We start from the raw sequence: 15,644 nt of genomic DNA, 5'->3' as shown, positions 1-15,644 counted from the left end.
TGTTCAAATAAACAGGGATAATAGTTGAGCCAGTCCTTTTCCAGCTAATCGGTAGTACATGAAAGGAAACATCTGCCTGGGCTTAATTGCTGTTTTATTGGATGTGTTTTTTCTCCCCACCCTGCCCCCCCTCCTCTGGGGGCTAAGTTATTTAAATCATGGGTAAGCAACAAGGTAGAGAACTGGGAGCTTTCTCCTGTAATCGCTGCCATTTAATACAGAGGTGGTAAGGGAGGGTGGGAGACTGGCAGGAGGAGTTGGTCCGGAGGTGGGAGGGCAGGGCTCTTGGAAGTGATAATCATGGTTACTTCCTGGCCTTGTTGCTGACTCTGGGGCTGGTTGGTGAGTCATTTTGCCTCCCTTCACCTCCTTGGACCTCTGCTGCTTCAATGGAGCTCAGCTGTCCTTGCTATGGGAAGGAGAGGCTGGCATGTGAGCTCCTAGATGAAACACATTTCCTCCTGTGGCTTCTCCCACTGGCTGAGGGCATTGGGAATGGTAAATTGAGCATTGGCCAGCCCTGAAGCCATCCATTTTATAGAGCATCTTGGTCCCTGATAATTTTCCGCTCTATGGAGTAAAGCCAACCAGCCATAGCCCGAAATGGGTGATGTTTGAATCTAACACAGACTCAAGAAGCCAGACAAAAGATCATAAAGAATCATAGAATGACAGAGGTTGGAAAAGACCTTAAAGAGTATTTAAGTCAAAGACTTTCATTTTATGGAAAGGAAAACACAGGCTTAGGGAGATAAACTCAGTTGTCCAAAGTTACTCCTTGATGGTGATGGAACTCGGAATAGAAGACTCTTGTGATTGCTAATTCAGGTCTCCTTCCACTGTTTTCCGTAGTGCTGGGTGTAAAAATTAATGTCAACTCACGACAAAGGTCAAATATGTTATATTCCATACTTGATTCCATAATAGAAAAATGACAGCATATAAACAAAAACTGAAAATGACTGGTAAAATACTTTTTTTTAAACTTCAGGCCCACCCTGGCTGGTGTGGCTCAGTGGATTGAGCACCAGCTCGTGGATTGAAAGGTCTCCAGTTTGATTCCCAATCGGGGCCTATGCCTGGGTTGTGGGCCAGGTCCCCAGTTGAGGGTGTGCAAGAGGCAGCCAATCAATGTTTCTCTCTCACTCTTTCTCCCTCCCTTCCCCTCTCTCTAAAAATAAATAAATAAAATGTATATTTTTTTAAAGTTCAGGATCACTGGAATCAAAGGACTGCAAATTACAGTAGGGTACCGTATCAAATTGTCCAGACAAAAAAGTGAAATAGCATTCTTATAAATTTCTGGTGGTATTTTAAATGGTACAGTTTTTTTTCCAAAGACAATTTAATGATATAAATAAGTAAATAGTCTGACTCAGCAATGTTACTTCTAGTAGGAAATAATGAAAGGTAGGCATAGATTATGTACAAAGTAATTTAATACAGCATGTTTTATCGTAAGAATTTGTAAACAAAGTAAATGTCCAAGAATAGGAGCTACATCAATATAATCTATTGTGGTATTATAGAAAAATAATAATGTGTAAGGAAATGTTTACAACATATATTTAAGTGATAAGTTATATGTGTAATTTTCTAGTTTTATGTATAACTAAACTTACTCCTTTTGTAGTAAGAAAGCAAGTATTCTTAAAGCCACATATCTTGAAAACAGCAAGATCTTAAGTGATTATGTGTCTGACATGCAAAACCTTTATGTGCCTGGGAGCTGAGCAGGGCTGGTGGTAGCGTTATACCTTCTGGTAGAAGGGCATTGTTGGTATCTGATGTTTAGTAGAAAGGAACTAAAGGGAGCTGCGAGAAGATAAAACGAGGGCTCCCTTCTCAGAGACCCAATAATGCCAATCAGTTTAATTCCCTGCTCTTTTGGGCTTGGCATAAAACAGTATAGAAGGCGTGGCTCTTCCTTTCTGCTTCCTCATTCTCTATTTCGCCTGTTCTCTCTGTTTAGTTAGATACCAGTTCTGAGTGGCAGCAGCTAAGAACCTGAGAGCCGCAACTACTCAGGATTAACTGGTTGGCAGCCCCTTAACATATATTACCAGAATCAAGTAACGCTGTAGCTAATCGCACAACCAATCTTTGTTGAGGTACCACTGCCCTGGGGTAGAGAGAGAGTAAATAAGAGTCCTAACTTCTTCCTGCTTAAAGATTCCTATTTAGTTGGGTACTTTGAAGACCTTAGATGTTTATATACATCTTCTGATCTCATCCTGTTTTATACCTTACTTGTTCCTCCACAGTTCTCAGACATGCTTGACTACAAGTGTCCAAGACTTGTTCCACCTAACAACAGTTGCTAGTTAGGATTGTGGCTTTCAGGCCTGTTCTTTGGGGACTAATTGAAAAATCAAAGGCTACAACCCATTTTCCTTCCACACTATTGCCTTTGCTAGGCTATAGAGGGGGCACATTTCATTTTATTAAAACTCTTTGAGTAATCTGACCATAATTGGGTCTGATCGGAGTGGTTATCTGATTTGCTAGATTAAATAATGGGCCTTAATTGAGTCTGTGTTATTTGTAGAGCCAGTGCTGCTCTTGCCTTTGTTGTCCCCTCCTTCCTCCTCCTGCTTCCCAATTAACCTTCATTCCTCTTTCCTTGCAGAGTAAAGAAGTCGGCCAGCAGCTCCAAGATGATTTGATGAAGGTCCTGAATGAGCTCTACTCGGTAAATCAGCTGGGTTGCCTGGCTCTTTAACAAGCAGAGGGAAGCAGCATTTGGCAGTTCGTGGCCATAGCCGTGTCAGCAACAGAAGAACTGAGCTGAGGTTGAGGACAGTGCATGGTCCCCTTTGGGGGTGCCTCCACCCATCTCTTTTTTTACGCTCTTATTTTCAAACCTGAATGAGCCAAAAACAATTTCTCAAAAACAAGGTCCCTTTTCAACTGTGCTAGCTAGAGGCCAGTCGAGGCTTAGGTCACCAGCACAACTGATCCCATTTGCAGCAAACCAGGGACCCCCAAACCCAACGGCAAAGAACCCAGCCTGCCTTGCACCATTAATATGCACGTGTTGGAAAGCAGTTTTGGTTCAAGGTTTTACATCAGTTCTCGGATTGGCCTACCTATTTGAGACTAGAGTGAGTGCTAAAGGAAGCATGGAGTCCTAAATGCCTGTAATATGAGGGACCAGTTCAAGCAGAGAGCTTTGCATCGACTCCCTGGAGTTTCATAAAGGCCAAACCTCAGTGAAGGTGCAGGTTTTGGGCTTGGGAAAAAAAAACACTGTTCTGAAATAACAGGCGCTTCAGGCATGCGATGCCTGTTGCTGATGGGTGTTTCTTCATGCACTGGGAGGTGGTGGTGGTGGTGGTTCTTCCCCAAGCCATGTTTCATTAATTATAATTAAAACACATGCACACCAAAGAAATTCCTGACAGGGAATATTTCAGTTGTGCAGCGAAAACCTTCCAGGGCTGCTTCTCTAGCTGAGTTGTGCCAGACCTTTGTGTCATTCTCCAGGGCTACCCCAACCTGATTGGAGGTGAAATTGATTTCCCATGTTTACATGGGTATATCCTTCCTTCCTTCCTTCCTTCCTTCCTTCCTTCCTTCCTTCCTTCCTTCCTTCCTTCCTTCCTTCCTCCCTTCCTCCCTTCCTCCCTTCCTCCCTTCCTCCCTTCCTTTTTTTTTCCCCTCTAAATTCACAGGAAGACAGTCAGCGGTCACATGCGTCACAGGCATTTGGGATCAGAGAATTGCGTGTTCTTGATCCAAAAGTCTAGGTGTGGCCATTTTGTCATGGCAACTGTTAAACAAGTAAATAGGGTAGTCATCAGACTTGTCTCCAGTGACACTTAGTGTGTTTGGAATTTCTACTCTGTGACTCTTCTGCTGTAAAGCCAAGTAGATAGAGAGTGCCCTTTGGTTTAGCTGCCAAGTTTTCATTTCTCTCAAATGAAGTTAAGGCTTGTTAGAAATAGAAACATATTGACTTGGACCATTTTCAGACTGGATGAGTTTCCTGAACCCCTTGTCTTTTTAATGCTTTGCTTCTGTTATTTATTTTTAGAGTATCTTCAAGGCACCAAGAAGAGCTATTATTACTCCTTTCTCCTGCAAAGAATGCACTAAGATAGAAAATGACACATGTAGTCATTGTATGAATCCTTCTATTTTCCTGTAAACATCTTGGCCCTCTGCTCTTTGCTCTTTCTGGAGAGGAGTAGGTTGGATAACCAGCAAACTCCAAACTAACTCAAACCCAGCATGCCACATTCTGCAGTGCAGCAGAGGAGGAATGGTATCTAGGGATCTGTTAGCATTAGTCAGAGTCCTAGGTCTCCTAGGATGCTAAGACAAAAAATAATAAGCATTGGAGTGAGGAGGAAAACCCTGGCACTTGCTTTACTGGGCACTGTACGGCCACAGGTAACACAGAGCATAAACTCTTCCTGCTGGTGCGCAAACTGAGAATTGGCTGAGTGTAGTATCTCCTGCCATTAGGTGACTTGACACCACTCTTATAATCTGCCTGAGGCCAAAATAAAATTTGATATTTTCCTGTAGTAGGCAATAGGAGGAGAAAAAACAGGACACTGGAAATTTCCAGATAAGGCAGTGATTCTCTGGCAGGGTGACTCTTTACCCCCGAGGGGACGTTTGACAATGTCTGCAGACACATTTAGTTGTCATAACTGGGGTGGGGGATGCCAGAGATAAGAATGTGACTAAAATCCTATGATGCACAGGACAGCCTCCCACAGCAAAAAATTACCTGCCTAAAATGTCAATAGTACCGAGATTGAAAAACCCTGGTCTAGTGACTAGAGCCTCCTGAATTAGACAACCCAGATTCTATCTAGTCTACCACTGGCTATGTGATCTTGGGGGATGCTCTGTGACCCAGGTCTCCACATGCCATGTATTGGTATCTCCATATCCTGGAGGATGAGGGTTGGGGGAGTCATACTTCCTCAAATACCAGACTATAGTTAAAGGTCAAATGAGCTTGCAGATTCGATAGGCCATTAGAAAATTCAGAGAGTAGAATCATGGGTTGTTTCTCCTTGAGGGTGAGATAAGCACAGGACTGGTACGAATAAAGCACCATGACTTTAGAGTGACCAACTATCCCGGTTTGCCTGGGACTGAAGGGCTCCCTGGCCCATGAGACTTTTTCATGGCAGAACCCTGGAAAGTCCGGGCTAAACCAGGCCCACTGGTCACCCTACATGGGTCAGTGGTTTCATCAAGTAGGAACTTGGGACCAATGTATGCTGGATCTGGGAAGTTATTTGCTGTGTATTCCCTCTTTCTTATAAAGAGGTTTCCCCTTATCTGCTCTTCAGGAAGCTATGAAAGGATCTCTCCTTTCAGTGACTGTAGACAACAGAAGTTTTTTGTGGGCATGGGATAAAGGAAGTAAAGATTATAAGGAATTCACCATATTCAGCACTTTTCTTTCCTTGCATCTTCCTCTATTGGCCATAAGTACTTCTTTTTGGGAGGCTGATTGCCAAGGGGTTGATAATGTAAGTACTTTTGAATCTTCATGAAACAAAAGGCCAGGCCTAGGTGTTCCCACATAAGAGTGCCTTTAGTAAAGAGGCCTGGAGTCCGTAAGTGGCCAGCTGCTCCTCTATACTCTCCTCTTTTCTGCCGGAAGGGCCTTTGGTTTCCCTGACTTGGCCTCTGTGGCAGGGGTTACTTCCCACAGCTGCTGCTCAGAGAGCTATCCCAGTGAGCATTCTCCCCCATGTGTTTCTTTCCCATAATAAACGAGCTGGCTAATTTGTAGGCTATGGCATACGTAAGTGGTTTTCATGTTCCAACTGATGATCCAGGAATGCCTTTGAAGGCAGAGCCCACTGCTTCCCGAAGAACACTGGAATTCTCTGCCTCAGTTGTACTCAGAGGCTGTATCGGGAAAAGCCAGGTAAGCCCCCCACCCCCGACCAAGGAAGGAGTATATGTGGGGGCACTGAAGCCACATGGATTGGCTAAATAGGGAGAGTCAAGGAAGCCCTAAAATTGAGAAAGAAAGAAGAGGTGATGGGACTTGGGGGGCATTGGTGTCCCAGAGGTTTTACGCTTCTAAGTATTCCTCCTGATTATAGTCTTCCTGATTTGGTGCAGCAGCTGTCTGCTAGGGAGCCATGACTGGTATTTAGCACCTGCTCCCTTGAAACAATGTCAGTTTGATAGTCCCCCAACTCTGCTTGCTTGTATCTGCAGCACTGGGCACTAAGGATACAAAGGCACATAAGAGATGTCCCTGAACTCAAGGCATTTAGTTTTAATGGAAGAGACAGAAAGATAAAGCCGGAAGTGAAATAGAAGACATGTCCACACAGAGGAGGGACATGAAGTCTGACTCCCTACAGGGATTCTTGAACCTTAATTGCCAGGAGCTCTTTTATTGTTCCCTTTTTGTTGCATCCTGTTCTTGTTTCATGATGCAGTGTGTTTTCATTTCTCGTTGATCTCTCTAGGGATATTATTGATGGATTATTATCAAAGTTTTATTCTTTCTGTATACTTTCTGTTTCCTCTATACTGGTTGTTTTGGTCTTTCATATTAGATATTTTCCTTAAATGCTTAATGATCTTTAGCTGCCTGCCTATATTTTAAAGTGAGGCACTGAAAAGTTGGTTGGAAGTTCTGGGTCAACCTGAATTTTATTGTAGGCCAGGGGTATCCAACCCGCGGCCCAGGATGGCTATGAATGCGGACCAACACAAAATCATAAATTTACCTAAAACATTATGAAATTTTTTTGTTTTTGTTATTGTTTGTATATTTAATTTGTGGCCCAAGACAACTCTTCTTCTGGTTGGACACCCCTGCCAGGGTAATCTGATAGGACTATGTTCTTGGGGAAGACCAGTATTTCTAGATCTTTTATCTTGGATGGTCAGGTTTCCCAGACAAGGCTCTTCTATCTCCCACCTGTATTTGGAGACCAAGTTGTAAAGAGGCCTAGACCATCTCAACATTCGTTTAGAATTTTCAGTTGATACTTCCAGAACCCAAGTTCAGTACTCTTGCCCTCAGCTGACCCTGCTGTCTTCAGTTAATAGACCCTCCCTAAGAGTATAGACCTCCAGTCTTCCACTATAGATGGAGAAGGGATGGGATCTGGGAGTCTAACTGTTCTGAAGCTTTCAAGAGTTTCTTCTGTTTTTAGCTCCACCTTTATCCCACTGCCACCGATTCCTCTAAGGGCTTTTGTGATAACAGTCTGGTTGCTTCTTGGCTTTCTCTCTACTTCTGGTTTAGGGTTCATTAGGTCAGTTACACTTGCCTCCTGCTTTTCATCTTCCACTTTTGTTCTTTTTGTTTTCCTTAATTTATTTCCTAATTTATACTAAAAATAATAGTAACAAAAACTCTTTCTTGATATTTTAGTGTGGTTCGGGGAGGGAACAGAGCTAAAGATGTGAATTCAGTATTGTAATTTTCAAAGTAAAGTTAAATCTCTTTGTAGAACTGAGGATTTAGATTTTTTGAGTTTTTTTTCCTAGGTTGTATTTGCATTACTATATATATTTCTCCAAGTCCTAGTTCTCCAGTTGTTTTAACATCACTTATTCAAGCTTCAGCCTTTGGACATCTCAGTTTTCCCTTGAGTTGGGGGACAGAAGTTATACTTCTCCTCTAATTCCGCAGAAGAGAGATTCAGTGTCGTTAAGTCATTTGGGCAACAACATTGATTATAAAACTACCATTGTCCACATGACATATTTCCCAACTCTGGAGGAGAGAAGGAAACACAAAAGAAGTGATGCTTGCTCTGAGGAATTTTAAGTTTTTTAGATAAGGTAGTGTTCTATCCTCTTATGAGTTTTTTAAGTCCTTTAGGGGAAAGGAGTAATATAAATTGATGATTTTTATTTCTTCATGCGTTGTCTTGTTGCCACTACTCCTTTGACCTCTTTTTTGTCTCTTGTGTTTAGTCATAGTGTTTCCTAATTATTTATTTTGTGTTTTCATGAAATAGAAAACCACTTTTTTAGAAATCATTCATTGGGACTATTCACTCAAGCTTTTAAACCCCTTGGTCACATTTAGGTAAAAAAAAAAAAAAGGGACGGGGGAGGCTCCTGTCTACCTTTCCTCATCGAGGATACCAGATGCCTCTTTCTCACTTCTGGTCAATCTGGAAACCTGGTGGACCATTTGAATTACTTAGAAAGGTTTTTAATGCTCTTGGAATTAAACATCATTTCTCCCGTGCAGAGAATATACAGAGAAGGTCTTATGGGAAATGACGTCAGGTTCAAAATAAGGTGAAGCTGATTTAAAACATTCTGCGTCCAAAATGAGACATTATTTAAACTGTAATGTACTTTGATTTTGTAAGTGTCCCAATATTCTTTATTCCTTTGTCTATCCCCAGCTGATTCTAAAGTATTAGCATACCTAAAAAGTCCCTCTAACTGAGGATTTGTCAACCTCAGCACCATGGACATTTGGACAGTCTCGCCAACAGGTAATTCTCTGCTGAGGAAACTGTCCAGTATGTAGGGTATTTAGTAGCATCCCTGGCTTCTACCTACTAGACGCCAGTAGCCAGCTTCAAGTTGTGACAATCAAAAGTGTCTCCAGACAGTACCAAATATCCCCTGGGGACCAAATTGGCCTTTATTTGAGGCCACTGATTGAACTCAAGCCTGTAAATGAAACCAGTTTTTCTTGTCAAGTGTCTCTTGACTAAACTTAACCTTGCCTTCCAATAAATCCAGCTCTGGTTCCATGCAGAGGAGAGACACTGGTGCTTAGTGGCCAAGACTGTGAACTTCATGGTCTGACAAACCTGGGTTTGAATCCTGATTCTGCTATTAACTAGGTGCTGACCTTGGATGTGATAGTTCAGCTCTTTGCATCTCAATTTTCTCATCTTTAAAAGTAGAAATAATGACATGTCTTTCATAGAGCTGTTGTGAGGATTAAATGAGGTGATGTACATAAAGCAGCTGGCGTGCAGCATGTACTAAGTGGTAGAAATTACCAGTATGCCCTTGCCCTCCTCTGTTGTTCCGTCCCCCACCTCCGCACATTCATACACATACACCCCAACTCCTATATTCTGTAATTCTCCCTCTCAGAGAAATTTCATGGCATGGAAAATTCCAACATTCTTGAGCTTCAGCTTGCTTATTAGTTTATTATCAAGCATTTTTAGTTCTCTTATAGAAATTTAGAGGCTCCCTGTGTGGGAACAGAAAGTTCCAGCAGGGAAGAGTATGCGCCTTACGGCCGGAAGTAGTATGTTTGGAAAGATTGGAAACAAAGGCAAGTCCCAGGCTTCCTGGCCTCCTCATTAAGAAAACGGATTAGACTCCCAGATAACTGCTTTGATAGAAAATTGGAAAATTATATCCCTCTCCTTTTATACTACTTTCTTCCTGTGACAACTCCAGTGTCACTTGATATGGACTTTAATCCTTCTCGGGCTCTTACCTGAATTATTGTGCAGGTTTACAGGTTTCACATGGTTGTTGTCTAGGTCACAGGACTGCTACGAGGATGAAATGTGAAATGCATGTGTAACCCTTGGCACAGAGCCAGGAATATACTACGTGCTCAGGAAACAATCGCTGCCATTGTTATTGCTGCTGCTTTTCTAATTGCTGCAAGAGAGCCTGTTTGATCGGTATGAAGCAGACCAGAAAGATCCCCAGGATTCTAGGCCAGTAGAAAGAGCTTTTGGAGGCTTTTCACTCTTCCTCATTTTATATCTGAAAGGTCCAAAAAGTATAGGTTACTCCATGGGCTATGCTGCCCTCTTCAGGGTTCCTAACCAGGCTTTGCTCTGGGGTCTGAGTAGTGGTGTTGCTTCCTATCTGCTTGGCATTGTGAGATAACTAAGTGATAGAAATTACCTGGCCAATATAAAACAGTAATGATTACAAATGTTAATAAATTCAAGTAAATAATACGTGATGGAAGCCATGAAATCATTTTAATAATAAGGCATGTTGGCTCAGTTCAAATCCTGCTTTCCTGTGCTTTGGAGTGGTCTTTAAAATATCATGTTAAAGTCTACTCCAAACACGTGGGAATTTTTCCCTTCAGGGTATGAAGGTACTGCTTCAATGGGGAGAGGCCCAGCTAAGCCTGTTAGTCTGGAAAGCACAGAATTGACCCCATTGGCTTGACCTCTGGGGCGGGGGCGGGTGGTGTCTTACAGGTCATGAAGACATATCACATGTACAATGCCGACAGCATCAGTGCTCAGAGCAAGCTGAAGGAGGCAGAGAAGCAGGAGGAAAAGCAAATTGGCAAATCGGTAAAGCAGGAGGACCGGCAGACCCCACGCTCCCCTGACTCCTCGTCCAACATTCGCATTGAGGAGAAGCATGTCCGGAGGAGCTCAGTGAAGAAGATTGAGAAGATGAAAGAAAAGGTATGTGCATGTGCTCTGGCAAAGGTAGGGGGTAGGGAGGAACAATCTGGAAGTCAGTCCTAATAGTAACAGAGGCAGAACAAGGAAGCTCTAGCTTCTTTTAGTGCCTAATAACCAAAAGTGAGTCCTTGCTATCTGCCCCAGAAGGAATCCTAGATATTTGGAAGAACCTGGGCACATGGGCTCCTGGTTTCTCACCTGTAGCAGATAAACAAGAACCAGTAGTCACCTTTCCCAAGCCTGGAAGGGGACTATAGACCGAGGGTTTGGCTTCGGTTGTTAGGTGCTCAGCGGCAGATGTAGTGACACCTCCTTCAGGGTAGCCATGCAAGGATGGAGAACAGTATTTGCAGATAGAACCAAAGTGGGACATGCATCTGAAGTCGGAAGCCTCATTAACCTTTCCTGGATTGATCTACATTATGCCCTTGAATCTCATTAAACAGAATTAGAACCCAATTTAAGGAATATGCGCACAGGGAGTAGCAAACAGCACAATTGTGGTTCTTGAATGTACCGTTCTTTCATCTTTTAGAGAACAGTCTCCTCTTTAATAAAAAAAAAAGTAAAATTGAACTTCTGTTCCCTTTTCAGCGCCAAGCCAAGTACACAGAGAATAAGCTGAAGGCCATTAAAGCCCGGAATGAGTATTTACTGGCTTTGGAGGCAACCAATGCGTCTGTCTTCAAGTACTACATCCATGACCTGTCTGACCTTATTGATGTAAGTGCTTAAAGCTGGGGGCTCAAGGGTGCCTCTTAACTGGTTTCAGAGATCTGGCCAGGCCTTCACCAGTTCTATTGCTCAGGCATCTCAGCATTTTTGAGAACAATTACGAAGGAGCCATGATCCATCAGGGGACTTGCCATGTACCAGATACGAGGCAAAGCACTTCACACTTTACCTCCTTCAGCTTTCACTAGAATCCTGGAAGGAAGGCATTATTATCTCTGTTTTTACAGATTAAATTCACAAAGTCCAGATGTCTTACCCAGACTCAGCTAGTAAGTAAGAGAGGCAAAAATTGTACCTAGGTCTGATTACTAACCCATGCTCTTAAGCATTATACAATTCTGTCTCCGTTAAATCAGCTATTTGCACATAGATGTGAGTGGCAAGCCCAAAAGAATTAGAATGGCATCCATTCCTTACATTTATGTAACACAATGTTTCTCAGTATTATCTTATTTGATTGTCATATGATCCTTTTGAATCAGTATTAGAATTCGTAAGAATTCTATTACTGAATCACCCATGCACTGACCTATTTTCATTTTGTAAATAAGGAATGTAGGGGTCAAGAGGGTTACCTGCCCAAATGTATACTGCAAATTAAGGTCCTGATCAGGAAAGTACCCAGATGTCCCTGACACCTGGCCCATACTCCTTGATAGGTGACACCAAGACGATGAGAGAAGTAGAATAGTAGGCACATGTTGGTTTGCATGGGGCAGACACAATGGGTAAGTTTTTTTACTTTGGCCTTATGGGTTGGCCTTATGGGTCATCCTTGGCCGTATTTCTCCTGCTGCTTCCCCTCAAACCCTGCAGTGGTTGGGTCTTGCAGTTCCCCACGCGTGCAGACTCCGATCTGACCCAATTCCTGAGCCAGCCCTGATAGGGGCTACTTAGGTACCATTAGAGTGAGGGGCCACAACCAGCTGACCTAGCAGCAGCATCTCCAGGGCTTCAGACAGATCCTGGCTAGTCTCCTGTCTGAGGCCTGATGTTTGCCTCTGGCTGTCAGCGGGCAGCAGCTGAACTTTGCAGGCCTCTGGCCAGACCTCTCCTACTTGCCTGCCTGCCTTGGTTTCTCCACGAAAAAACCTGTCACACTTCACAATATCATGTGGAGTTCTGGTCTAAGGTTTGCCTAACTCGCTGGGTAAGCTGGGGCTTGCCATGGAACTGTTTTGGAACTACCTTTGTCTCTCCCCTCCCCCGCCTCCCCTCCGGCAAACTGAAGAACTGGACTAGATCTAGACTTAGATCTGGACTTAAATCTGGTGTCACATCAGAATTGCTGTGAGGCACTTTTCTAAAATACTGATTCCTGCCTCCCTTCAGCCAGGGAGTTTTGACTCAGTAAGTTTCAGCCTCTTAATGTCCTGGGTGTCATTGTCTCACTGAGTAAGTGGAGCCCTAATCCCTGTTCAGGTTCCTCTTTGTTCTCTCTGCTTGTTGATGCCAATCTGAACGCTGTCCTTCAGTGGAGGTCAGAGCCCTAAACAGGATCCTTTTTCCTTCTCAGGGGAACTGCTCCCCGCTGGGAGGGAGGCCTCTTCGTAGCGCAAGGGAGAGAGTCGCTTGTTTCTTGTTCTCAATGTCTGCTGTTTGTCTCACCTTTGGTAAAAATCAGACAGCTGTAGTCCACCACACCTCTTCTTCTGTTTTGTCCTTCTTCTTTTGCCTCCAGGGAAATTTTGTTAGTCAATTTGCAATTCATAGACCCTCCAATGAATGTTGTTATGTGGGGTTTTTTTTAAAGATTTTTATTTATTTTTAGAGAGAAGGGAAGGAAAGGAGAAAGAGGGAAACATCAATGTGTGGTTGCCTCTCGCATGCCGCCTGCTGGGGACCTGACCCGCAACCCAGGCATGTGCCCTGACTGGGAATCAAACCAGCGACCCTTTGGTTCTCAGGCGGGCACCCAATCCACTGAGCCACCCAGCTACAGCAGATATTAATAGGTGTTTTAACATCAGTCTAAGAAGCAAGGTATTTTGTACCTGTTTCTCCTCATTTAAAGAAAAAATGTTAAGAGTCCGTCTTCACAGAATGCCAGGTGAAGAAGCCCGCCAGCCTCCTTAGTGCTCAGCCAGGCCATGGGTCTAGGTTACTGTGAGCAAGTCCAGGTTGCTAGCATTCCAGGCCACACAGATACTAAAGTGGCTCTTGTTTTATTTTGTTTGATGTTTGTTTTGTTTTTGTTTTTCGTAAGGTGAGGACAATTAATTACTCTTTAAGAAAGGCTGACAGCATTTTTCTGCTTTATAAATATTCAGTAAATGTTTATTTGAGATGAAGCTATGTGCTCAGCAGTAAGGGTACAAAAGGAATAAAATATTTCACCCTAGAGGTATTCATAGATATACAGATAATTTCTATGCAATGGGCTAATTGCAGCGCTAGAGGGAAGCCCAGGGGGCCCTAGGACAGTGTGTTTCAGACAGTAGGTCATGAGCCATTAGAGGGGTCGTAAAATCACTTTTGTGGGTTTGATTCATTTTTTTAAATTAATAAACTAGACTAGAATAGACTAGGAAAGAAAATCTCAGCATACCTCACACTGGTAAAGTTCAATTTTATTTGGTGAAACTGTTATGTTAAGTAAGTGTGTATGCTTGCACACCCATGGACCTGTGTGTGCATGTGTGTGTTACAAGGTAAGATATATTTCTTAATGTGAGTTGAGTGTCAAGAAAGTTTGAGAGTCGCTGTACTAAGACTAAGAGGAGAATCTCTTAGTCTCCTCTCTAAGCTCCGTGAGGGCAGGAACCAAGTCTTCTGTTTACCTTAATACACACATACGTAATACATATCTCCAGAGCTTTATACATGGCTGAGCACATGATGATTTCTTAAGCCAAGATTTTTTTTTCCTATTTGTGCCTTTTAATAATGTTCTGAGATAAAATTTACATACAATAACTGAACTTAAGTGTTATAGTTTCAAAAATTGTGATACATTCATATATCTCTAGGTACCTATGTAACCTACATCTCTATAAAGATACAGACTATTTCTTTCACCTTAGGAAGTTTTTCTTTTCTCTTCCAGGCAATTCCCCTCCCCAAGGAAACCACTGTTCTGAGTTTTTACTGTAAATTAGTTTTGCTTATTCTAGAACTTCACAAAATGGGATTTTATAGTATACGCATTTTTTTGTATCTGGCTTCTTTTGCCCAGCGTGATGTTTTTCAACTTAATCTACATTATCGCATATGTCAATAGTTATTTCCTTTTTCCTGCTGCTCTATGCAATAAAAATGGCCAAAAGGTTGCTTTGACAATGAGCCAAGAGCACAGAAGTGAGCGGTGAGCCTGGGCACCTTGGCCTTCTGATCTTGACAGTATGCAGAACTTGTTTTAAGACATGGGATGAATCTTGTTCCAGTCTATGCCATCTGTGTGATGCCGCCTTCCTAGTGGGTGGAAGCTCAGTATATGCTGAAGACATTGAGGATGAGTGAAAAGAAGTTATTTTTATCAATGCCAGTGCATTGGCACAAGGACTAGCCTTTGCCTTCTTTTTAAAATATAATATACGATTTAAACTCAGACTGTAGCAATCCGTGGGAGGCATTTGACACACACCAAGAAAACCCAACTTCAGGGCAAAAGGACATTCTGAGCTGACCTGATGGAGTCTAAGAGCGCCAGGCTCGTTGGAATGTGGTATTCCTCCCCCGCACTCCTGTGGCTCTCTCACCCCAGGAGCAGATGGGTGCATGAAGAACAGGGCATTGTGCTCATGCATACCTGGGGGGTTGTACATGCTCTGTCCATGGGTAGAGAATCTGTGACACCATGTGTACCCAAGTCAGACATGAGGGAACTTGGCTTTCTGAATAAGAAATTTTATAAAGGGCAGTTACGATTCTCTTCTGTGTGAACTTGAAATGAACATTATGAAACACCCTAGGCCTTCTTCTCTAGAGGCTGTCGGCTGGTAACGGGTTAATAAGCTGTCAGCTCAAGTCATCACACATCTGGATAGGCTATCATTAAATTCTTATAAAAATTCGATTTCCCCTGGCAGAGTTTCATCAAACATTTATATAATCCAGAAATGGCCAAGGGAGCCTGGTGTGGCCACAGAACTCATCAAAAGCCATGGAAAGCATACTTTGGTCCCATCATGAGCAAAATATCTGCCTCAACTCACTGGGATTCTTTTGGGAGTAGAGATGAAATACAGGGTGGGGCAAAAGTAGGTTTACAGTAGTTCGTGTGGACAATAATATAATAATAAATAATAATACAAGAGTGAACTTTGTGTTTTGTGTACTCACAACTGTAAACCTACTTTTGCTTCACCCTATATTCAAATCTCATTTACCTAACCCTGCCAGAAATTGCATCTTTGCTAATGCCTTGATTTCTAGCTATTCCCTTTTAGATATGCGGATAGCCAAGGCTCTGGAAAACCTATCTTGCATCTCCCTGGTTAGCTGGAAGTATAGAGGAGCCAACAGGCACATTGTGAGTTGGCACGGAGAAGCTATAGAATAAGTATGTAACTGAGGCATTGGACTGGCCCAAGC

At 42.8% G+C, this 15,644-nt stretch overlaps 1 protein-coding gene across 3 annotated transcripts in view; it reads left to right on the top strand.

Annotated features, from left to right (window-relative positions):
* The window catches only part of SRGAP2 (SLIT-ROBO Rho GTPase activating protein 2), a 248,467-nt gene that overhangs the window by 171,014 nt on the left and 61,809 nt on the right, over nt 1-15,644 (top strand). For all 3 annotated transcript variants that reach the window (XM_054563274.1, XM_054563273.1, XM_054563275.1), the window contains exons 5-7: nt 2,630-2,692; nt 10,161-10,376; nt 10,971-11,099. In XM_054563274.1, the coding sequence (XP_054419249.1) occupies nt 2,630-2,692; nt 10,161-10,376; nt 10,971-11,099 (408 nt within the window). The remainder of the gene's footprint in view (nt 1-2,629; nt 2,693-10,160; nt 10,377-10,970; nt 11,100-15,644) is intronic.

Source organism: Pteronotus mesoamericanus, unplaced genomic scaffold, assembly GCF_021234165.1.
Source record: "Pteronotus mesoamericanus isolate MK-2021 breed Mesoamerican mustached bat unplaced genomic scaffold, CSHL_Meso_final scaffold_705, whole genome shotgun sequence".
In the NCBI taxonomy this organism is placed as follows: domain Eukaryota; kingdom Metazoa; phylum Chordata; class Mammalia; order Chiroptera; family Mormoopidae; genus Pteronotus; species Pteronotus mesoamericanus.
This window is presented reverse-complemented; position numbering and strand designations above follow the sequence as displayed.